Below are 24,444 nucleotides of genomic sequence, written 5' to 3'. Positions count from 1 at the left end.
ATTTGATAGATATTATCACAAGGAATATTTTGGCCATTCTACATAATTTTTAATCAAAATTAGAGAATCTGACAATTGGATGATTAACATACTTCTATTTGGTAGTAAAGAATATAAAATCAATAAAGAAATGAATAATAATCGAGGACTAAAACTAAAAAAACTAAAAATTCACTCAACCACTCATTGATTTGTGTTACAGAGGGCAACAAGTGCCCAACCCCAGGTTGCACTGGTCAAGGTCACGTAACTGGACTCTACTCGCACCATCGCAGGTGAGGCAACCAATTATCGGTAATTAACTGACCGCTTTCAACGCTCAAATCCGAAACCCCTCGGTACAACTAGCCAGAGGGGTTAAATCGTTTCCATTTGCACACGCAGAAGCACATCCATGAACTTTTCCCTAGATTTATCGCGGCTTCATCCATCACACGGGAATTTTATACAAATTATTCCTTTTTTCAGTCTATCTGGGTGTCCCAGAAAGGACAAACTTACGCCTGAGAGTGAGTATTTTTTAAATTCAGTCTTAATGTGTGTAATTTTTTGCATTAATTTGTTTTTTACGAGTACACCTTTCGCTTTTAGTGAATTCGCTCAGTAGTTGAGAAATTTTTCACATAAAATTACATGTATTTTTCTCATAAAATTGTAAAAAAAATATTAAAAGTTATTAAAAATTTAAGGAAAACGTCTATTGAAAACGCTGAAAGGCTCGCCCATTTTTTTTCATAAAAAAAATCTCAACAAAAAATATCTCAAATTTTTCAAAATTTTCCGTTGAAAATTCATTTTTCAAAATCGTTAAAAATTTGTCACCCAAAATTTAAAAGTGTAAAAAATGATCAAAATTTTTTCATTGAAAATTTTCGAAGATTTTATGTAGAATTAAAAAAAGTTCTCATTCCGAATTTCTAGACCTTTTTCCCTCTCCTCAACTACTGAATTATTAGAAAACTTTAAAAAAAATAAAAAATTGCACCGCGGGGAGCGTATGTGAGTTAGTGTGTTCATGATTTATTTACCATTATTTCCGAATAAAAAAAATTCAATGTGTATTGTCTGTCTGTTTGAAGAACCATTTATTTCTGCTTTAATTTTTCATTTTTTTTCTGCGGGGTAGAGAGCTTCATTTTTTTCAGTTCACTTCACCTCATCAATAATAGAAGAAAAATAAACTGTTTCATTTCCACATTTTTTAGTACCAGAAATAGAACAAAAACATTTCGCTATTTTCCGTTATTTTCAGTAACTAATTAATTAATTAGGTCCACGCAATTGAGGTTCAATTTTTTTTTATGAGCTTCGAGATCCCGAGACGAATTACCGAGACTGCATGTGCGTATACGCCAGAATCAATGAAATAATAACAAACTGGGTAAATTTTTTATTTCGAAGCAATCTAATTAGAATAATAATTACTCATACGTAGGGAATTAACAGAGAAGAAATCGTGGTAACTGAATTATATTAAAAATAAATTGAAGGCGCAATTAGTAACTCTTTGCTGTCCAATTAGTGACGTCACCGCAGTAGCCGTCGCAAGCCGAGAAAATCCAGAAGAGAAACTAGCAATTTTCCCTCATTTTTCTTTTTCTTACAATAATTTTATTGAACGAAAAAATAGAGTTTAAAAAACCAATTAACCTCTCACGTACCTGTTTTTGATTATTTTCTGTCCTCGTTCATTGGTACAACACTCTCTACCCGCTGGATTATATTATTCTTACTGTTATTTACACATTAATGTTTATTTTTTCCGTGAACGTCTGTCCAAGTCTAATTGAATTATTTTGTTTACCTCTCATTAATTTTCTTCTCGTATTATTGTTGAAAATGATTTATTTCCATCTTCACAATCGTACCTCCCGTGCGTGGTGATTTTCTCAAAATCAAAAATGCCAATGAAAAAAAAAATTTCCAAAATGGATTCTGGTGATTAGCAATCATAATTTTTGCCTCTCGGTAATTGCCTGGGTTCTCGACAGTTCTAGCGCTGCATGAGACAATATTGAAGTGTCCGACACCGGGTTGTAATGGTCGTGGTCACGTAAGCTCCAATCGGAATACCCATAGAAGCTTGTCAGGTTGTCCCGTTGCTGCAGCCAATAAGCAAGCAGCACGAGAGGCCCGTCACAAGGCCCAAGGTAAACCCTACATCCCTAGAAAGTCATTCCGACGCGAAAGCGTCAAAACTTAGACTTGAATTTGGCGCCAGTGAACAGCCTGGGAGATTTTCGTTCCCAAAAACCACTCATACTGCCATTTTCTCCCACGAGATCTCGCCACATCAACAATATTTCCCAGACTGTCAACTGGCCACTGCCATCCCCTCCACCAATCTGACGATTTTCTGATTCCCCAGTGTCCGGGATTCCCCCCGAGTTCATAAGCACGAACCTGCTCCCAGGTTCTATGGATGTCAAAGGCTACTCGATCTACTCATCACAAGCACCCGAGACAAAGCCAGTCGTAGCCTCGCCAACGTACGATTATTACAAAACTCCTGGTCTCCACGTGAAGCCACCAAAAACCCCCGAGGACCAAAATCCCCGAAGTTCTTCAAAAGTAACCCCAAAAACAGAGGTATCGCCACCGACGACCTGTTGCAGTGCGATACCTCCCCGGAATCCCGAGCTTCTAGTCCCGAAGACTGAGGATACGTCGTCTTGTCGAGTGAATTCGCCACCACCCCCACCACCCCCTAGACAGACATACGACGCATATATGAATCAGGATTCGAATTCCTCGTCGATGTCGTCGTTGGACATGGGTTCAAGATCGATTGGAACGATTCATCATTCAACACAGCATTCAAGTCATCACGTCTTGCCGATGCAACCGACGGTGACCTACCCAATGACAATGGTGGACGACACGAGAATGACGCACCAGATGTCGCAGCGATCTCCTTATGAACCCTCGATGATGGCAGCTGTGGCTACAACCAGCGAGGATATCTATCATCACCGAAGTGCTGAGCATCGTGCCTACATGCATCAAACGAGCAACGGAATCGCGCGACCGGTTGTTACCTACTCCAATGACGTTGGAGCTGCACGAGGGTACGAGAATGTCTCGAGCGCAACGAACCATCGGCCGTACGATCCGGGTTCCGCTTCCGGCTACGAGCGATACGACAGCCAAAGTTGTGGACCTTTTCAAAGTCAACAGGCTCAGCAGCAACAGCAGCAGCTCCACTCGAGAGCGAACATGTATTACCTTGGGCAAACTGGGATGACGGCTGATGAGCAGGAGAGGGTTTATCAGCAAGAAGCCACTGCGGTCCAGCAGCACCAGATGGCGATGGCTGCAGCTACCGGTGTGATGATCAAGTCTGAAGAAGTCAAGTGTGTGCAGATGCCGAAGAGCGGACCACCGACATCACCAGGTGGTTCGGTCATGGATTTGTCGACATCCAGCGTCACCTCGACGAGTCCACAGGCTCCACCCTACGGTTCCAACAGCCTCAGTCCTCAGTACGGTGGGGGACAAACTGTGGGTGGAAGTCCTCAAGCTGCTGCCAGTCCGCACCTGACGGCCAGTCCGCAAGTACCAAGTCCGCAAGGACAAACACTGGATCTCAGCGTCAACAGGCTTCACAGGTGAGTTTTATCAACTATAACTTTGGCTCACCATTGTTTTGGGCTGGGGATCATGATTCCTTTCTTCTTCAGCGGTGCTCCCAGTCCACAGTACCCAACCTCCCACGGCGATGCTGTTCCCGTTGCAGTGGGTCCACCCTTCCCAGCCCCTCGACCAATCGAGGAACAGACAGAACCCGTTGACTTTTCAACAGCCAACGAACCCGTCAATTTTAGCGGTGGTCCTGGAATCAGGCCCGTAGGTTTTCCACCACCAGGTGTTCATGCAGCCGCTTACAGCCGAGAAAGCACACCCGATAGCGGTGTCTCCCACTACATGGACGCATACAGAGATCCAACTGGTGAGTCATAATGATCAACCCATTAATTATTGCTCATTCCATTCCTACAAGCATCTCCCGAACTAATGAGCCAGATAGGACGTTCAAACCACCTCATGGAAACGGAAATCCCCCGCCCCTTCATAACCCCAGAAAACTCCCAAGTACAAAATCGAAATGAAAAAGTGATACATACAGAGTCTCCCCGAGGGCACTAGAGGTGAAAAAAAATTTCAACGAATGGAAACAGAACAGAACAAAGGGAAACCTAAAAAAAAAACGCATGAAGCCTCCCTAGGGCCTGCCTGGGCATCCAGTTACAAGCGTCGAATAAAAATTCGGCTGAACGCTACACGGTCCTTGGTAATAGAGTAACCACCCTCTCACCTCTAAATTCTCCCCTCCTCCTCTCCACCCCTTCCGAAAACCAAACTCATTTCGTCGGCTCTCGCCAAATACACATCCGCCACATTGAAACCATCAAACTCATACCTCACACAACCGCTTTTCATATATGACTAACGTATTCATGTGCATATGCATTCCAAAACGCCGGAATATAATATATAACGTTAACATTTCCCCTCCATCCCAACACTGGACCCATTGTTAATTATCAATATTTCGTACGCGGAGTCCAAGCCATGCAAAAGTACCGTCGTACGTCCGACTCTCCTCATTCCATTCTCTTCCCCTCTCTCTACCCCCTCCTCCGTCCTCTTCTCGTCCCCCTCTTGCTTTTGCAATACATTGTACCGAAATTCAACTGTCTCACTCGCCTTTTACTCGTGACTGGACGTACGCCGGGGGAGTAGTTATTGAAATTGAAACATTTCGACGTACAACAGGGAAACGTCGACGCCATTGCTATCAACGTTCCAACTCATACCATTCTATTCCTGTATTCAATGAGCCAACATGATACTTGGTTTGAGAAAAATATATTCTGGAAAAATGGTACTTTTATTAGGTAAATAGACTCGGTTTAAAGGCATTCCCTTCTTGGGGATGGTTTGTTTATTTGCGGTATTGTGATGCTCAATTAGGAGGAATTGAATTGGGTATTATTGGATCGCATAATGTATGAGTGAATATGTGTCTTGCTACAGACTTATGTCCAATGCTTATTGTAGGGGGAGTGGGGTTCTAGATGGTAGTTTGAGACCTTCGGAGAGAACAACGAAAAGCGTACTCATAAGCTTCCCCACGGGGAGAGGGGTCTTGGCGAAGCAGGTAAACTAATTATTGGAAATTCCCATATGATCAAATGGATAGGGTATTTGGTACCTATTCCAAATCTAGCAGCTCTATGAAGTGTTCTCCTTCTTACTTAATCCGCCGATTCATGAACTCACGAAATACATATGATTGATGATCTTTTAATCAAACGAAACTGACCGAACCCTGATACCTTCTTATCAAAACTATTCTACTTAACCAATAATTATGACTCAGTAAATGAGTAGCATGTCCATGCACTTATCCAGTCAATATGACCCAAATTAAGTATCACGTTATCCGATGACGCATGGCTGCATCCGTGATAATAAGTTCTTTCTATAGGGTTGTGTTAAAAACTTGTTCCGTGAAGAAATATGCCTTTAAGAAGTGGTTTTAACCCTTCAGAGAAAGCTACAGATGACTCGATTCCAAGCTTCCTCAAATAGATGGATATGAGAAATAATTGTACTGATGTTTCAAAATTCCGATATGATCTAGCACCTAGGATATTTGGAGTACATCCCAAAGGGATCAGTCTATACGTTGTTCATACGCGATTCACCAATAGATTAATTGACGGAGAAGAAGGACACCATCAACAATTCCTAATTCAAATACATCCAACGAAATTGTAAACATTGAAATCCTCCATGTCCATCAATAATCATGGTTCTCTGACTGAGTAGCTTTCATGCAGGATTTGTTTACTTGAAGAAATAAACAAATCGAGTTGCAATCATCTGGTCAACATAATAAGTTCTTTCTATTGATTTGTGCTGAGAACATGTAATATGGAGAAACAAGGTTTTAGGTAATATTCTTGACGCTTTGAAGAAAGCCAACAGGGCGAGTATAACCTTTAACGAAATAAATTCCCATATGGTCTAGTGAATAGGATATTCAATCTCGAATTTAACTGCATTGTTAGTCACATAAAACAGGTTTCGAGTGCAAATCCCGGCCGGTGCATAATGAAATCTAACTGGGTAGAATCTTGATATGTAAAATGTAAACCGTTGAAAACATTATCCGTGAAAATCAAGTTGAAATACTTACCGACGATCTCAACCCCTTTATTCCTGTCATCCAGAAGTTAACAAAAAGTATCAATCTAGCGAAATATTTCCAAATCAAAAGTAAATAATCAACTCTGAAACATACTTTCCCATCAGAGCAACTTTTGTCTAATTTAATGAAGAAGCGTTTCCTGTTCTTCTCTCAGCATACGGGCCAATGAGTCCCCACCCAGGTTACGGGATGACCGGCGTCCAACCAGAATACCCAGGCAATACATACACCCCGTACCCAACAGCTGGCTACAACTGCACCGGTAGCTATCCAGGCGGACCAGTAACCTCCAGCTACCAAATCCCCACCGGCTATAGTCCAGCGCCCTGCTACAGCATGCCACCACCCCAGCACACAATCAGCGGTCTCGACAAATCTTCAGGAAAAGACGACAGGTAAGATAATCACCACCTATGCCTAGAACAAGCAAAAATTATTTTCTAATGAACGCCTCGAATCGAATCCATTAATTACATGAATTTACCTGTGGCAAAATTCTGCCATCATCGGTACCCTCAACCGCTGCTGTACACTCGTGCATCCAATTTTGTTAATTAAAGTAATTACTCTTCGTTGGCGAAAGTGCCAACCTTATTCTAATTGACGTAAATCTCTATGGTGGTATATAACGGCAAAATGCCGGGTTTGAAGAAGAAGATGGGTTAGGGAGGGCGGCGGGATAAACCTGTGAATGGTTTGGCTTGAGGAGTTTAGCGTATATAATCAGTTGCTACCGCGGTGGATTATGGAGAAGGAAATCGCATTAACTGTTGTGTTGAGGTTAAGTTGAATTAATGAGAATTTTATAACCTAAAAATTCACAACTGCTACTGTAACCAAATGTTACTTCTTAAATCTTTGGAAAAATTTGGTTTCAGTTGTTTTCATTGAGAAATTAACAGATTAACAATGGAAACCATGGAAATTCCGCACGCAAAATTAGGTTTTTGTCAGAAGGCCCGGTAAACCGCGGTTCTAATCTCGCTTCGCTCGATTAGATCGCGGTTTACGAGCCTTCTGACGAAAAATTGCATTCATCCACGGTCCAAAAGTATTTTCTGACGAATGCGATTATAGGCCTCGCCTTCGGCTCGGCCTACAAAGCCACATTTGTCAGAAAATACTTTGTGGACCTTGTGATGAAAATAACTATTATGAAAGTCTTCAAAAGTTGCAGATTGGCTATTAAGCCAGTCATCAGGATTTGTCTTGGTCATCTACTTCAATTCACAATCTCTTTAAAAATAGTTAATTTATGGAAAGTATCGAGACCGTCAAATAGATAACCACGCAATCCATCCAAATTCCGTAATTGTTTTTGGTAAAATACCTTTGGCATGAAAGGTGGTTGCTGGCGTACGCCTCCGGTGGTTTTCTCCATCCCTATAAAGTCGATACAGAAACGATACTTCAACGTTATTAATGGCCCAAGCCAATATAAACCACCTAATATACCAGAGTTTTCACGTAACCATATTACAGCTCTGTATTCCTCTCTCGACGTTTATTGGCACACCCTAACCTCCCTCTTCCGTTAAATCCGTTTCTTCAGGTCTGCGGTCATTTATTATTTTTTTTTTTCCAAATTCAACGGATCGAAATTGGAATAAAAAGGAGAGAAGGTTAAATGATTTCTATCCACTTGTGGAGTATATAGTCTCCAGGAATGTTTCCAGACGGTTTCTCCAGGATCCCCTAAGAGGCCTATATATATGCGCACGTCGTGATTGCACTCAAGAAGAGGCTTCCTAGTGGATTCTCTCTCAAGGTGGGAGGGCAATATAGCGTGCCCACTCAAGGGTCATTGAGGGCTTCAGACGAGTCTCTATAACCTCTCCCTCATTCCTCTCTCGTGGTCTCGTAAAAGTGGAGTCAAACTCTCCACAATCTAACCACGTATCTCATAGTTTTTGGGGGTAATTCGGACGATTTGTGGAGTTGTGTATGAATTTTTTTTTTTAGGTTAGAGCACAGTTTTGAGGTTATTAATGTTGTTTAGGGGATTTTGGGGGAATTTTTGTTGGGATATGAGAAAAAAGTGATGGGAGGTTTGGAGAATTGAAAAATTTTAAGGTTATATTTATTGTGGGGGACGTGGGGAACTATCGGTTTTCAGATTAATTATTGAAGATTTTCAAGTGTGATTCTTCCGATTTACAGGGCGTCTTATCGCATGCAACATAAACTCAAATTTTTGAATGAGTTGCAACTGGACAAAAATATCCGACTTGCAGTATTCATCCGGACCAATCAGAGATGAGTGTAACGATTTTTTACATATTGTGATAGGAACTCACTTCACGACGTGCAGGACTTTTCGAAATATGAGTCCGGGATTAGTCATCATATATGGGACAACTGTTAGTACTCATGGACTCGTAGAAGTGGAGTCAAACTCTTCATAATCTAATCACGTATCTCATAATTTTTTGGGTATCATTCGGACGATTTTTGATGTTGTGTATCAATTTTTTTTAGGTTAGAGCACCGTTTTGAGGTCATTAATGTTGTTTGCGGGATTCTGGAGGAATTTTTGTGGGGATATGAGAAAACAGGGTGATGGGAGTTGGGCGTCCGGATATTGGTAAATTTCAAGGTTATGCTTATTTTGGGGGGACTATAGTTTTTTAGGTTAGAATTTCGGAGGAGATTGGTTATTGAAGATATTTAATTTGTTATTAACAAATTTCTCGACAAACGTTCATGATGACGATGGCTGCTTCTGACTGACGGCGCGCTTTTATGATCTGCGACATAACTTCAAATATTAGATAAGTTTGCACTCGACCAATAGCTGACCTTGAGCTTGAACTTCTTTATTTGGACCAATCAGGGACGTCAAGGGCGTAAAAGCTTATCCACACCATTCACGCCCAAGATCTTTTTTTATCTTTCTGACCCTTATCTAGAATAAATTCAACATAATCAGATAAATATATTACTACTGAGCTGAATATATTCGTAAACAAAAACAATTATTACCTGTTCGGTGTGCAGTATACGACGTTACTCGTTGAGTCTGTCACCCCGGTCATCAGTCCCCCGTGGCCGCGACGGCAAGGAGCTCATACAGTGTCCCACCTCCTCCTGTGACGGCATGGGTCATATCTCGGGAAACTACGCTACCCACAGAAGGCAAGGCCACATTAAAAAATCGTAAATTACCCCGAAAATTATTTCAGTTCGTAGTGAAGTTGTAAAATGGGATAACACAATGAGAATGGCCATATGAGAAACTCAACGTAGGTGGCAGCACTGAGACCGAAACCTTACATTAGTGGCCAGTAGAAAAACGTAAAATTGATTCTTTAATTGTTTTTCTGATTTTTTTTGCCGGATTAAGTATGCGATAATTGAGCACCCGAAATTTAACCATAATTCTGAAAAAATTGCTATAGGTTAACGATATGGACCGGTTTTCATGGTCTGTCTCTCAGTGGCGCTCCTAGCGGCATAATGTGTCACGCGTCATCCTCACTTCACACAAAGAGAAAAATCTATCGAAATAGTATATTTCGTCACTAGGCCGAAAGAAACTTTTCTGGCGAATATGAGTTTGAATCATATGAGCTAGAAAAGTTTTTTTTGGCCATATGACGAACAGTATTTTTTGTTATGACGGCCGTAGGTAGAGATTCACGGACGCGGAGCGGAGCGTCCGTGAAGCGCTGCCTCACGGCCGGAATGACAAAAATTTCTTCTGACCTCGAGTCGTCGTGTGGCATTAGAAAATTTCACAAAAAATCGGATACTAAAATGCGATAGAGCTAGTAACAATTTCAATATTTTTTTGAAAAATTCACGGAAACGTTGAGTGATATTCAAAATAATCATATTTAAGGATAATTTTGAAAAGATTTCTCTCTCCATGCACTCGGTGACAGTTTTAAAAAATGAATTCAGCAAAAACTGAGCCCTAAAATTGATTTATCCCGTTCTACCCCTTCATCACTGACATGGTAAATTGATGAAAAAAAATTGTTCAATTTTTTCATTTATATATTATACCTAAAAAAAAGTCAAAAATTCCTTATTTGAGTCTCTAGCACGAATATGGAAACCCGTTGTCTATTTTTCTCTATTTTTCATATATTTTCTTGATAATAAAAAAAACCCGCACGAGTTTATGGAATCAATATCTATCCGTTACCCATTTGTTTTCTTATATCTGTGTCCTTTTTCTATTCCATAAAATGTCTGTGGTACATGTGGAATGAACGTACCCTTTAATCAATAAAAATTTTCACTCCATAATTTTGACCCGACTCCAACGAAAAAAGTGAATTTTTTCGAAAAACGAAAAAATTGAGAGAAAATTTTTTGATCAATTTCCTGAAGTCCTATCCGGTTTTTTTTTTCAATTTTCATTACGCCGTATGCCTCTCTTGGGCAGCATTGTAGCGAACTGTATGTCAATGACCACATGCCGGGGCGATGACATCAATGTTTGATGAATATTTTTGGAATTAAGTGGAGGAAGACAACAAATTTTGTTACAGGAAATTTAAATTTACATGAGGAGTTTGAATGATGGGCGGGGAAGAATTGGGAGAGGGGAGGCACCACGAAAATTTCCGAAATTTTTTAGGCAATTGGCAATCCATCTTCCCCGATGGACGAGGTGAGGTGTGGATCAACGATTTCGTTGGGTCCTCCTTTAATTAGAGTGTCACAAGTGAGGTATTACACGCAAAAAAATTTCATAGAAAAATCTTACGGATTCGATTGAAAATTCTATTACTTTTTCGCTGATTCTATTGAAGAATTCCACAGCTTTATTCCGCGTTTTTAATAGAAAATCTCCTACAGTGATAGAATGATTCATTTATTCCAAACGAGATTCGTTAACTATTAACGAATGGTAGAGTTGAATATGACCAAATAAATATTCGTTAACAGTTAACGAATGATGCACTTGAAAGGGGAAGTCGAGTCAAACAATGCACCTCAAATATACGTTTGTTAACTATTAAGGAATGAACATTCGGTGAGACTAAATGGACCATAGCGTCCAACCAAATCCATTTGTTAATAATAACTAATCCTTTGTATCAGTGTATACAAAGTATTCTATAAAAAAATCAGAATTCAATCTACCCATACAAATTTCTTACTATTGAATCATTTTCTATAGGAATTTCTCCACATGAATTTTTGAAATTTTTTCCACTTCATTTTTCTTCTCCTTTCATTGAAAAACTCGTACTAGCAAACATGGAATTCCATTGATTTATTCTGTGGAATATTTTCCATTAAACACTTCAAGCGAAAAAAAACTCACAAATAAGTTACGGAATTTTTCAATAGAATCGGCCAAAAGGGAACAGAAAAATCTGAAAGATGGCTTAATAAATTTGTTCTCTTTGTAAAAACCGAAGAAAGCGAGTTGAGCGTGATTTAAAGTAGATAAATAAGTTTTTTAAAATGTCTAAAAATACGGGATGGAGGCACACCGTTCAATCACCTCGTATTTTTGAAAATTACCTGAAATTATTTATTGTTTCAAGAGTACCTTTAATTGGTATCGTCCAGTTAAAAAAAACAAATTTTGCATGCTGTCTTTCAGTTTTTTTCATCACTTTTTGACTGAGAATTCACGCCAGAAAGTCTTTCTCGCATTTAAGTAATTTTTCTCATTCTCGAGGCCTCTTTTTCGAAAATAGTTTTAAAGCTGACGAAGTGTTGATGAATTCCAAAAGGAGATGAAAGTCCACATGGTTTTTGAAAAATATTCAACATCCCACTGGATGTTAATTATGATTCTATGAGTGTCTTTTTCCACTTAACGACAATTGGCAATAGATGAGTTTCAATGGGGTCTGGTGTGAGTGTTACTCCCTCTCGATGTTATTGTTTTTTTTTTACTACAGATAGAAAAATATTTCAAGATTCATTTTCAGACGTGTCATGCAGGGGGTCTCATATATGAGACTTTGACCCTTGTGACCCTTATTACCATTTCGTATCTTAATTTTATATCGTTAGAGCTCGTTTGAAATTCTATAGTGCAAACAGTTTTTCAACTGATGAAACCAATCAATTATTCATTTTAATTATGTATTTTCGAGGATGAAAAAAAAAATTTAACATTCATTGATTCGAATGATATTCAGTTGCACCTCACGAGTGATCCAAAATTTTTGAACACGGCGTTGCCATTGAATACTCCATTCTGTTGTGATTTGTATAATGAATGTCGATTAATCGGGCGTTAACGACAATTTGTTCATTAGCGCAATGATTTCTAGCCAAGAACACGGTAACACCTCTGTCTAACACAGTATTGGAATGTCACTGACCAATTCATCACATTGAAAATTCTTGACAATTAATCGATAAACAATGAACGGAATGAAACAGTGTGTATAATAAATAGTGCATTTCATCATGCTGTGTGCAAAGTGACATTTAACGCACGCAAAACCCCACTTCACATGCGCTGTGATGAAAAATAGCGTCCGACACTCGTGGGAAAAGTGTTCTTTGACCTGTGAGCGGACAGCATTCGTCTTCGGCGATCGTTACACACCTCCCACACGTCAAGAACCATGTTTCCGCACGCGTATGGAAATACACTATTTCATAATTATGAAGAATATTTATTAACGACATTTGGCTTTGAATTTCCATTCCAATAACTGGATAACAAATGAATTCCACGATTTCATTTGACGACGTTAGACTTTGCATTAAATATTTCAATCGTGTTTTTTTTACGTTCATTGTAAAGATAAATTGAGATTTTTTTTCTATTATATTACTTTTCATTCTGTCCTCTGATTGTGAAAATCAAATAGAAAATTGAGGAAATTCGTGACGTGTACAAAAAAATTTAATAGAAATCAATACGAAAATTTGCATCGATCCAGAAATTTTACACACTAAGAAAAAATGATTCATGCCAAATAATTTTTTTGTGAGACAGGAATTTTAATGCAAAGGTTTGATGAAAATTTTGTTTATCGAAAACAAATTCCTCGGGCGTCAATAATTTTCCCTCTCAGTTTAGAGTTCTATATCTATAAGAGAATCAGTTTTTCTAGAGAAAACGGAAATGCATTGTTTCCACAGTCAAGATTATGAGCTGAAAAGATTCATCATTTTGTATTCTCTTATATTTTCCAGTCTCTCGGGCTGTCCGAGAGCAGATCGCTCCCAGATCCAGGCGCACTCGCAGGAATTGAAGTGTCCGACGCCGGGATGCGACGGCTCGGGCCACGTCACCGGCAACTACAGCTCCCACAGAAGCCTCTCTGGCTGTCCCAGAGCGAACAAACCCAAGAGTAAACCTAGGGACGGACAGGACTCTGAACCGCTCAGGTATTCTTTGTAAATATCTCAGAAGAATAAGGAAGTGGGAAGGGGTAGGCGATTGCAGCTTCGGATAGCCAGGGAAATTTCGGATTTTTTCTCTTCAATAACAGTTTTGGGATCTTTTCACCAAATTGAGCCCAAGTGCGTGGAAATGATTAGTTTCAATGGAAAAAATATTTAAAAATCGATTATATGAAAGTCCCAAGTCAAAGTCTGAAGTCAAGTCCACGTCACAGTCCGAAGTTGAGACGTGAAAGCCTCAAGTAAAGACATGAAAGTCTTAGATTAAGACTAGAGTCTTAGGTTCCAATTTAAGTTTTGAATGTCTCAAGTTGAGACTTAGCCATCTCAAATTAAGCCTTGAAAGTCTCATGTTGAGACTTGAAAGTCGTCAGATGAAGCTTAAAGTCTTAAGTTTTAAGACTCCATGTGATTAAGACTTGAAAGTTCAAAGTTAACACTTAAAAATCTAAAGTTGAGGCTCTAAAGTTCAAAGCTAAGACTTGAAAGTTGAAAATTGAGACTTGACAGTCTCAAGTTCAAACATAAAAGTCCGAAGTTAAGGCTTGAAAGTCCCAATTTTGTACTTCAAAGTCTGAAGTTGAAACTTTTGAAAGTCTGAACTTGATACTTTTGGACTTCTCATTAAGATTTTTCAAATCTTATATTGAGATATGCAAAACACTATTTGAGATCTTTCAAATTTAGAATCAAGCTTTTTGATAAATTTTCATTTAAAACCTTCGAAATCTGAATACAGACCTTTTTTTAGCTGTTCAATCATCTCAATAATTACCAATTAATACTGATTTGATCAATTAAAAAACCTCTAAAAATATAATTCATTTTATTTTTCTTCATGTATTCAAAAGATCGATAATAATTCATTTCAGTAACAACAATAATGACAAAAATAAACATAGATGAAGTGGAATATAAAAATCCATAAAATTTCTCTGGCAAAAGAAATTCTATCAAATCAGCAGAATATTGATCAAAACAGAAAATATAAAATCACATTTTTCAATCTGTTAAATTTCTTCGTTGATCGCAAAATTCAAAGCAAAATAATTAAATCGATCCAATTCCCATTTTATCCCTGTTTACGGTTGCACGCAACGCGTGTCTGATTCGACAGTGGAGCGAGTGTTATTCCACCACCTTTCAACTCCCTCCCCCTCCCACTGCCGCTACCTCATCCCACCGCCCTTCAACAAGAAACCCTTTTGCATTGAAACCTCGAGAGATAGAATTTAACCCGAGTTAAATCCCAACCACCCTCCATCCCTCCACAAGCAAAGACACTGACTAATATGTCGTTTCTCCTCGTTTCACGCTTCTTCCTCAACCCATCAACTGTCACGTGATGATGATGACGATTATTACCGTGAAACTACAGGTGTCCAATTCCTGGTTGTGATGGATCAGGGCATGCTACTGGTAAATTCCTGTCTCACAGAAGGTAATTAATGTGTTTGAAAATTTTTATATTTTTTCGGGAAATTTTTTTTTTCGTAAAAAAATTCTTTTGAGGTTTTTTATATGACTTGGATGATAAAACGTTTTTTAATCATATAAGAAAATTCAATAATCACGAGAAAAAAATTAGACTAAACTTGTGTCATACAAATATTGAACGGAATGTCGGAAATATCTCGAAGATCTATCATATTCCTAACTCAGTCTGTCATCTCATTCATCTATTCTCACGTCGCTGAGATGCACGAGGGCGCACCATCAAACTTCCTTATTTCACCCTTCGGTCGCACAATGAGAGAACCCTCGTCATTTTTTGATTTTTTCTTCTCACACAAAATGCATAACGTTATTTTTCAAAAGTTATATCACACATATCGAATCGAACATTGCAAATAAATTTCAAATATCTCAAAGATCCATCATGCTGCTGACTGATTCTATCATCTCATCAATCTATTCTCACACCATAAAAATGCGTGAAAGTGCACCGTCAAACTAGTCAAGTAAAAAATAAAATTCTTCCACCATACTTTTTTCAGAATTTTCTGCTTCATATAAAAACCCAAATTTTTTGCCAACGTACCTTTTTGATATTTTTGCGGAAGAAATTTGTTTTTATAAAAAAACTATTCGGAGTTGAAACACAATTTTTTTATGACGAAACCACTAAGTCCTTTTTGGTATTTAAAAATTGATGAAAAATTCAATAATCATACGAAGAAACTGAGACGAAACTTTTGTCACACAGATATCGAATCGTATTCCGCAAATGTCTCGAATATATTGCAACTATTTCGAAAATCTGTTATACTTCTGACTGAGTCTATCAACTCATTTGTCTATTCTCATGTCATAGAGAGGCACGAGAGCCCGCCGTCAGGCTAGTCCTTATTTAACCGTTAAGTAGTCGCACAATGAGGGAATCCCCGCGGTTTTTCGGTTTCCCGTTTCACATAAATACTTCGTGAATGAAAAATTCATAAAAATTTGTGTTCCTACTTTCAAATATATCAAGCGCATTAACAATTTTTGTTAGGTCTAGACTTCCAACAATAAATTATTAAACTGTTTTGAAACCTCGACCCGCTAAAAATCCCCGTGTTTAACCTCGAAATGTCAAAATGTTGCACCTAATGAGATCGAGTTCTTAGTTTATCTGATGATTACTTATTTTATATCCTCATTTCCTATTCCTTCATAGTTCAACATTACCCATAAACGAGGGATGAATGATTTTTCCCAACTTTTTTTTCATGATACCGTAAAATACGCGAGGTGGGAATTCTCTCACCCTGCTTCCGACTACGTTCGGTGAAGAGCTGTGATCATTTAAGGGGTAAAATGCACAGACACGTCATTTCTCGAAAGTTGTGCCATACAAATATCAAATCGAACATCGTAAATATCGGAAATATATGGCAACTATTCCGAAAGTCCGTCAAACTCTAGACTGGGTCCATCATCCTATTCGTCTATTCTCACGTCGTAGAGACCCACGAGAGCGCGCCGCCAGACTAACTCGTCTGCACAGTGCACATACACGTCATTACGTCATTTCTCGAAAGTTGTACCACACAAATATTAAATAGAACATCGCGTATGTCAGGAATATAGCGCAAATATGTGGAAAGTCCGTTTAACTCCTGAGTGATCCGTCATTCCATTCATCTATACTCACGTCATAGAGGCGCAGAAAAGCGCGCGGTCAGCCTAGCTCTTCTTTATAGTGTACAAAGACGTCATGACGTCATTTCTCGAAAGTAGCATCATACAAATATCGAATGGAGTATCGCTAATATCCCGAAGTCCGTCAAACTCCTCAGTGAGTCCATCATCCCATTCGTCTATTCTCACGCCATACAGGCGCACGAAAGCGCGCCATCGGACTAGCTGATCTTTACAGGACGTTATGACGTCATTTTTCAAAAGTCGTGCCACACAAATATCGAATCGAACATGACAAATGTCCCCAAAGTCAGAAGTATGAGAAGTCTGTTATACTCTTGACCGATTTCATCATACCATTCGTCTATTTTCACGTCATAGAGGCGTGCGCGAGCGCGCCGTCAATGTAGTAAAATACAGAGTGAAATTCTTCTATCATACATTTTTCAATGAATTTTCTGTCTCGTGCAAAATCCCAATAATTTTTGTTTGCGGGCATCTCAATGCTGCAACTTTGAATCACGTCCGACAAATAGTCCCGATCAACTTCAATAGAAAAAAAAATTACTTTCAGTGCATCCGGTTGTCCAATAGCAAACCGCAACAAGCTCCGAGTCCTAGAATCCGGTGGTACAGTGGAGCAACACAAGGCAGCAGTGGCAGCAGCGACAGCAATGAAATTTGAGGGTGTTAACTGTCCCACCCCAGGATGTGACGGTATTGGTCACATAAATGGCTCATTCTCAACCCACAGATCACTCTCGGGCTGTCCAATAGCCGGCAACACCCTGAGGAAGCCCAAATTTGAGGACATGACCAGCATGTACAGCAAAGGAATCGCCGGTGAGGAATAATAAATAAAAATTCAAGATTAGAAGAAAAAATCAAGGGTAAAAAACCTCAAATGAAGAAATCGATATCGTTCAAATTTCATACAGAATAACTTTTTTTCGAGTGCTATGCCAACATAAATGCTGTCCTTTCTCTCTCCACCGCAATGATGTGCTGTCATACCAATGGAAAATATTTTTTTCTTTCAATTTTCCAATTAACAAGAAGAAAAAATATTCATTATTAATCCTTACTCTTTTTTTGTTACTCTATCGCGAAAATTATTTTCCCACTTTTTTCGAATTCTTTTCATCCAATTTTCAGGAACGTCGCAGAACACCAAAGAAGTAGTGAAATAATGTAAAAAATAGTGACAAAAAATTTTGAACTACTATTTTAAAACAAAAAAAAATAAGAGAAAAACGAAAAACGAAAAAAGTGAAATTAATGTTAATTCTGATTTATTCTTGGGGATTGACGATAACAGGTCCTCCTTTCCTGTCGTTTCCTGTTGAGGAGCACATTTACTTTTGAAGGTAAGGGTCTGAAAGTTCAAATTCAACGAAAACATATTTTTTTCTCATTTTTATGTTCTTTCTGTGTGTTTTTTAATCGGTGTAAAAAATGATTTTTTTTATTACACGAGTGTAATTTATTTCGAGTGTTGTCGATACAGTAACAACACTCGAAGCCACTATTTCGTATTTCAATTTATCTGGTATGATGGCACCTCACGCTGATCCATATTGAAAAAAATATCACTTCCTTAAAAAAAATATGAAAAATGCTTATGAGAAAAAGAAGGAGAATATGATCCTTGACACAAAAATATCCTATCCTCAGAGCAAAGAAATCAAATTGAAATATTCCTTTCGCAGCGACTTGGCATACGTACACGTTATAATTCTCTACTATGATTTATTTGATACAGCGGAGTGTCCGTGAAGGTGGAAAAAAAAATTTTTTTGAAGCAAATCGTTAGTACACACGTGAACGAAATCGATTTACTTTAACCCAACTCGCTGTGGAAACTTACGTGTTCTTGTATTGCAACCCCCTCACTCCTTCGCTCCTGTCTCCTTTATTGCTAGCATTTCGTGTTACGCAACACGCCTGATTTTTTTACAATTTTTTTTCTTTAAATCCCTCGCACAACTCTTTAAGTACACAGCAGAGGTCTAAATTGCTTAGAAGCAAATTATTTAATTGAGAATGAATGTTTTTTTTTTCACATCGTTATGAAAAGTGTCGTTTTGCGGACTCTTCTGGGGTTGTATAATAAATACAAATTTTCCGACCTCAGCCGTAAAGTAGAATTATCAGATTTCGAATCTTGGAATTTCGTACATTTTGCCAAAGACTTTTTTCTGACTTATGTGATTGGGTTAGCATTACCACGAAAAACTAAATGATTAAATTGGTCGCGGGATTAGCATTGAGAACCCAAACATAGGCCGTGAACAAGTATTTTTCTTGGAGACATGGAAAAAAGTATTGATTTTGTCAATAGGTCGTAAAGGATCACTTTACAACTGAATATGAAGTTGGACTTGAATAATCGACTGCAACTTCATACACGTCCAAATAATGAGAAAATAGTTTTTTTCACTTTTCGAAGAAAGTACTGTTTTAGAGCCCTTGAACTTGTATTTTATGGCCTAGGCCGTAAAACTATATTTACAGCTATTAGGAGAGTAGAATTCTTGTGGGTTTTAAATTCGTATTTTGTTGGAGATTAAATATTTTATACGTTCTAAACCCGTATCTTATGGGCGCTAGAAAAATTTTACGGCCTAAGCCATAAAATACGAGTTCAACAATCAAAGAGAGTCTGCTTCATGATTGTAAGTGGACAGGATTTGTGCAGGTCCCGAACTCGTATTTATTGGCCATTCAACTCATTGATTTTTTTCCATCGGCAGGGGGGGGGGGGCTAGCCCGTAATATCTGAGTTCAGGGTTAAAAATAGTATGTTTCGGCTTTAGGCAGAAGAAAACTTTTCTGGCGAATATGAGTTTGCAGCCCGAGTCGAAGGCAATATGAGCTAGAAAATTCTTTTTAGGCCGTATGCACGGAGAGAAATGTTCAGTAAAAATTACGGAACTCATAATTCGCTCACGGATTACGGAATCAACTCAGAAAATTTAAGTGACGGTATCGTAATTTTTCACAAGAGATTCAGATAAAAATTACGAAACGCTCTGGAAAAATTCTGTGATAGTTCCGTAAAATTTCCTACAACCACATTTCACTCCGGAATTACGGAAAAGATACGTAATTTTTATTGAATATTTCTCTCCGTGTGTCGAATAATATTTTTTGTCATAACGGCTGTAAGCTACGCGTTCGTAAATCGTTACCTTACGGCCGGAATGATGTTAAGGTTTTTTTATTGCTGCTAGGATAATTTTAGTGACTCCCCGATATTGAAATACCGTTGAGGACTCAAACATCAGATGAAAGTATCCATTTCTCCACACTTGTACGAAAAGTGACACTTTACAACCAATCTTTGGTACCGCTGCCGCGTTTCAAAGACCGCAACATCAAAATGTTCTTCCATAGCCGTTTAAAGTAGTTCATGGCCTGCATAGTTTATTGTGTCACAAGTCATAAAGTCACACTTTTTCACGCACACCTTTTTTTGTGATACCTGTAAAGAAATAGTAGATTACACGCCTAGGCCTATAAAATATTTTTCGACGAGTGTGATCATACATTTATTATAATCACATAAGTCGGGGAATATTATATGAATGACATGCGATAAATATTACGTTGTGAGCAAATGAAAGAAATTATTTCGACCGGTGTATTCATATTCTATATTATGCCCAGGGCTATTTTTAGCCTGTCAACCCTTAGATATTTTAAGGTATAAATTACATGGAATGCAGCAAACTGGAAATGTAGGATCATATCCCATTTGAGTTCGAGTCCGTGTGCCTCGGAATGTTTAAATTTGTGCATTGTTAATTATTTGATTGTTTCCCTTGTATAGAGGTTCGGAAAGTTGAAAGAAAGCATATGGCATCTTGTTTCCCATGTAATGTATACTTTTAAACATCTAAGGTTTGACCGAGTAAAAATAGCCCTGGGGATAATACAATTTATGTTATGAGGCCCAAAAACCCCGTTCAAATCGAACAAAGTGGGATTATAGTCGCGGTTTATCGAATCTAATAATATCAATACATTTTTTTCAAACAAAAGGAGGGCTAGAACGTTTTTTTAACAGAAATTACGTGAAAAAATTTAAACCTGACACATCATATGCGAAACACAAGAATCTCATCATCTTGTCAATAAAACAGTGCTGTAGGAACAATGTGAAAGAATGAGTATTTCCGTTAAGACTAAAAAAAGAAACTTTTCTGATGACTATAGGGGATAATCTTCATGAAGTGTGATGCTCACGGAGCCGCAAACGTGCAACCAATCAAAATCGGGCAAGTAAAGTTGGCGGGAAAATCTTACGATCTGATTGGTTACACGGATCCGTCTCCGTATGGATGCTGCTCCGTGGAAATTCTTCCCACGGCCTGAACAGACCGTCTAAGGTGAAGTCGATGACTGCAATCATATGAGTAAAATCCATTTTTGTCCGCTAAATTCATCAAAAAAATTAAAGTTTCAATGCAGGTATCACGAAAGGGAAAAAATATTATAACCTAGGCAGTAAAATACAAATTTAGGGCTCAAACAGAGTCCGCGAAATGGCACTTTCCGCGCACATGCGAAAGAAAAAAAATTCTGAAAATTTTCAAAATTGCCAAAATGGGGTATTTTACCCATAAAATGATGGTTTAAAAAAAGGGGATTGTGTACTTTAGGAGTGGACACCGGTGGTCCGGCTCAGGGTGGTGCGTTGGGTGCGGGTCAGGGAAGCACAAGCGGTAACATTGTACCTGGTGGTCAGGGCGAGGATCTGTATACATTGGAAGCTGAAATCACTGAATTACAGAGAGAAAATGCGAGAGTTGAGTCGCAGGTTATGCGTCTGCGCTCAGAGGTTACAGCTATGGAGAATCATCTGAAGCAAGGGGACAAGGTAAGAAGGATTCACCCACGTCCTGTGGCTTACTCCGCCGGTAATAATAGGCTCTTGTCTATCATCAATTGGACTATACTGTTTGGGTTGTCGGATGATATGTTTGGTATTCACTTGACCGGTTGGCGGTTGTTTCATCAATTTTTTATCGATTGCGAATAATTTGGAGAATTTTTTCGATATTTTAGGTATTATCGGGGGCGGATACCAACTGCTGGTCAGGGGAATCCCCTATTTACAATTTTTTTCGTTTCATTTTTTATGAAAATTGTCAATTGAACATTGTGAAAAGTGAATTTTTAAAGAGTTTAAATGAGAAAAATAGAAAAAAATTGATGAAACTTGTAGATTTATTCATTCATTTATTTAATCATGGAGTGAAAAGGAAGTTGGAAGCGATGAGGGTGCCATAAGATAGTTAGGGAAATTATCCAAATAAAATAAAATGAAAGAGACACTCCAGAAAAAATTGATCACATGAACATAATTGAAATTGATGAATCAACTTGCGAGAAAGAAAATGTGTTTTCAACTAAAATTTCCCTAGCTCTCTCCAAAATCAATAAAAACATCCCTCAGTTGATAAAAATCATTAGGAGATTGCAAAAAATTGGAATCATAAAAAAATTGACATTATTTTTCTTCTGTCCAGGAAACAACGGTGATTGCCCAGCGAAATAATCATCTGACTGATTACTATCAATCACTTCGTGACAACATGATAACATTTCTGGAGCACGTGAGGATACCTAGCGCCCCTGGCGGTCCACCGGAGAAAATGGGACACGAAAATTTCGACAGCTATTTAACAAAATTACAAACACTTTGTACCCCTGATGGATACTGCGCTGATGAAACTAATCGTCCAACATATGAGACTGTGAAAACTGCATTGCAGGACTTTACAGTTCTGCCAACGCCCATCTGAGACCATCAGTCACGTGGATAGAGTAGGCAGGTCATTTAAATCGCGATGATGGTGATAATCATCATCGACGAAATGCATATGACTGAGAATTTGGGATATAGAAAACTGTTAAGGATTGAAATTTTTCTGACTTTCGAGATTGAAAAACGAGGGATGAGGCACTGGGTGGGAATTGGGTCTCTGCATGAGGCACAAAATTCTGGAAAAACAATCGGTTAATCAATTATTGCTCCTTTTTCACGATTTCACACATTAACAAATTTAATAATATCCACGAACAATAAATGGATTTATGAGGTATATATAATACGAGTTTCTTCATAGGTTGTGCAATTATTTTTACAATTTAGTTGAAACATTATTGCAATAGGACTGCTTTTGATTTGGTGTTTTTGTTTATGCAGAACAAATTATTGTCCTCATAAAGGACACTTTGTATCCGAAGCGTTGACAGAAATGGACGTTTTTTTAATCTTTTGTCATTTCATTAATTTAAATAACTAGTAAAATTGTTTTTTACAACCGTAAATGGCTGAGGAGTTGGAGGTTTTATTCAAAGAATTTTAAACGGTCAAGTAAATTTAAGTGGAAAAAATTTAATAGAAAAATCCTGCCGTTTTTTCTAAGCAACCCTATAAAGATACCCATTAGGTCTTATAGTTTTTTTTAAAATAAAAAATACATTCACTCCTCATGAATCCATGAGGAATTCATGAAATGCATTGTATATCCCTATTGTTGCAATGGGTAAATTATTTAAATTGGGTAACACCTCGATCTAACACAGTATTGTGATGTTACTGGCCAATTCATCACTAAAAATGCTCACATAGACAACTCATGCGGATATTCCATCACATGGAAAATTCTTCGCAATTAATCGATAAAGAATGAGCGAAATGAAACAGTGTACATAATCAATAGTCTATTTTATCACGCCGTGTGTAAAGTGACATTTTACGCACGCGAAACCCCGATTTACACGTATTGTGATGAAAAATAGCATCCGACACTTCTGGGAATGGGAGCATTCAATAGAATTTTTCAGAGAAAGCGTTAGGTTTTTCTATCAAATTTTATTATACGTTTCACTAAAGAGTCAATTTTCAATTGTATTCTTTAATGACAAATATGCATGATTTATTCAAAAAATATCAAATTATGATTGAAAAATTCGGAAATAGCCCTAGGAAAAATTTGTTTTCATGCAAAAATCCAATTCCCTACGCGAAATATCAATTGCCCTCTCCATCAAATTGTCTAGATGTTCGAAAAAAAATCTCAACAATTTTCTACATCTCACTCAATCCAAAATAATAAAAAATCGATCATCGATCATAATCTACCGCCACCGAAACCCTCAAGATGACGAAAAATCAATTGTAAATACCCGAAAAGTGACTAAACCCCAGGACGACATAATCTTGGAAATCCCCCATTTGTAAATAGTCATGGCGACTTAACCATGAAAAAAATCAGAAAAGGAGAAATTCAGTCGTCAATTTCTCACGATCTAAACCTGTAAAAATCTAAAAAAAAATTCTATTACGCTTAGTCATGTATATCCTTTGGCCCTCCCCACCCCGCTTGATAATCGGTGATCTACGGATAAATATTCATCAGAAGAATAATCAATTAAAATTGTAAAAGTTGTCATTTATTATTGAAGATATTTCGATATTAATTAGAGCCCCCCCCCCCTCCAAATGCTATTGAAAGAATTTTAAATATTAAAAGATAATGAAAATCGAATAGAGAAAAATTAATCCTTCACTGTTAATTATAGTAATCATTTAAACGCCTCCCAGAATAAATTAAAAAATGATAAATTAATTAGATTAAATGAATTTTTGTCCATAGTCTGTATATAAATTGAGTAATTTTAAATAATTGAATGAATACGTGGATATATCAATTATGATTGAAAGGGTGAGGATAATTTTAAGGTCATCAGTTTGA

General features: G+C 37.9%; 1 protein-coding gene across 1 annotated transcript in view; it reads left to right on the top strand.

The window, feature by feature from the left end:
- The window catches only part of LOC107042029, a 40,621-nt gene extending 17,979 nt beyond the window's left edge, over nucleotides 1-22,642 (top strand). The window contains exons 2-11 of the mRNA XM_015262895.2: nucleotides 203-275; nucleotides 469-509; nucleotides 2,369-3,608; nucleotides 3,681-3,949; nucleotides 6,372-6,612; nucleotides 13,343-13,537; nucleotides 14,931-14,993; nucleotides 17,250-17,518; nucleotides 21,340-21,557; nucleotides 22,210-22,642. Of these exons, the coding sequence (XP_015118381.2) occupies nucleotides 203-275; nucleotides 469-509; nucleotides 2,369-3,608; nucleotides 3,681-3,949; nucleotides 6,372-6,612; nucleotides 13,343-13,537; nucleotides 14,931-14,993; nucleotides 17,250-17,518; nucleotides 21,340-21,557; nucleotides 22,210-22,485 (2,885 nt within the window). The 3' untranslated portion in view covers nucleotides 22,486-22,642. The remainder of the gene's footprint in view (nucleotides 1-202; nucleotides 276-468; nucleotides 510-2,368; nucleotides 3,609-3,680; nucleotides 3,950-6,371; nucleotides 6,613-13,342; nucleotides 13,538-14,930; nucleotides 14,994-17,249; nucleotides 17,519-21,339; nucleotides 21,558-22,209) is intronic.
- The last annotated feature ends 1,802 nt before the right edge of the window (nucleotides 22,643-24,444 follow it).

The sequence above is a fragment of the Diachasma alloeum genome, unplaced genomic scaffold (assembly GCF_001412515.2).
Source record: "Diachasma alloeum isolate Michigan unplaced genomic scaffold, Dall2.0 Dall_scaffold_00402, whole genome shotgun sequence".
In the NCBI taxonomy this organism is placed as follows: domain Eukaryota; kingdom Metazoa; phylum Arthropoda; class Insecta; order Hymenoptera; family Braconidae; genus Diachasma; species Diachasma alloeum.
The sequence above is the reverse complement of the archived record's forward strand: the minus strand, read 5'-3'. Positions and strand labels throughout refer to the sequence as shown.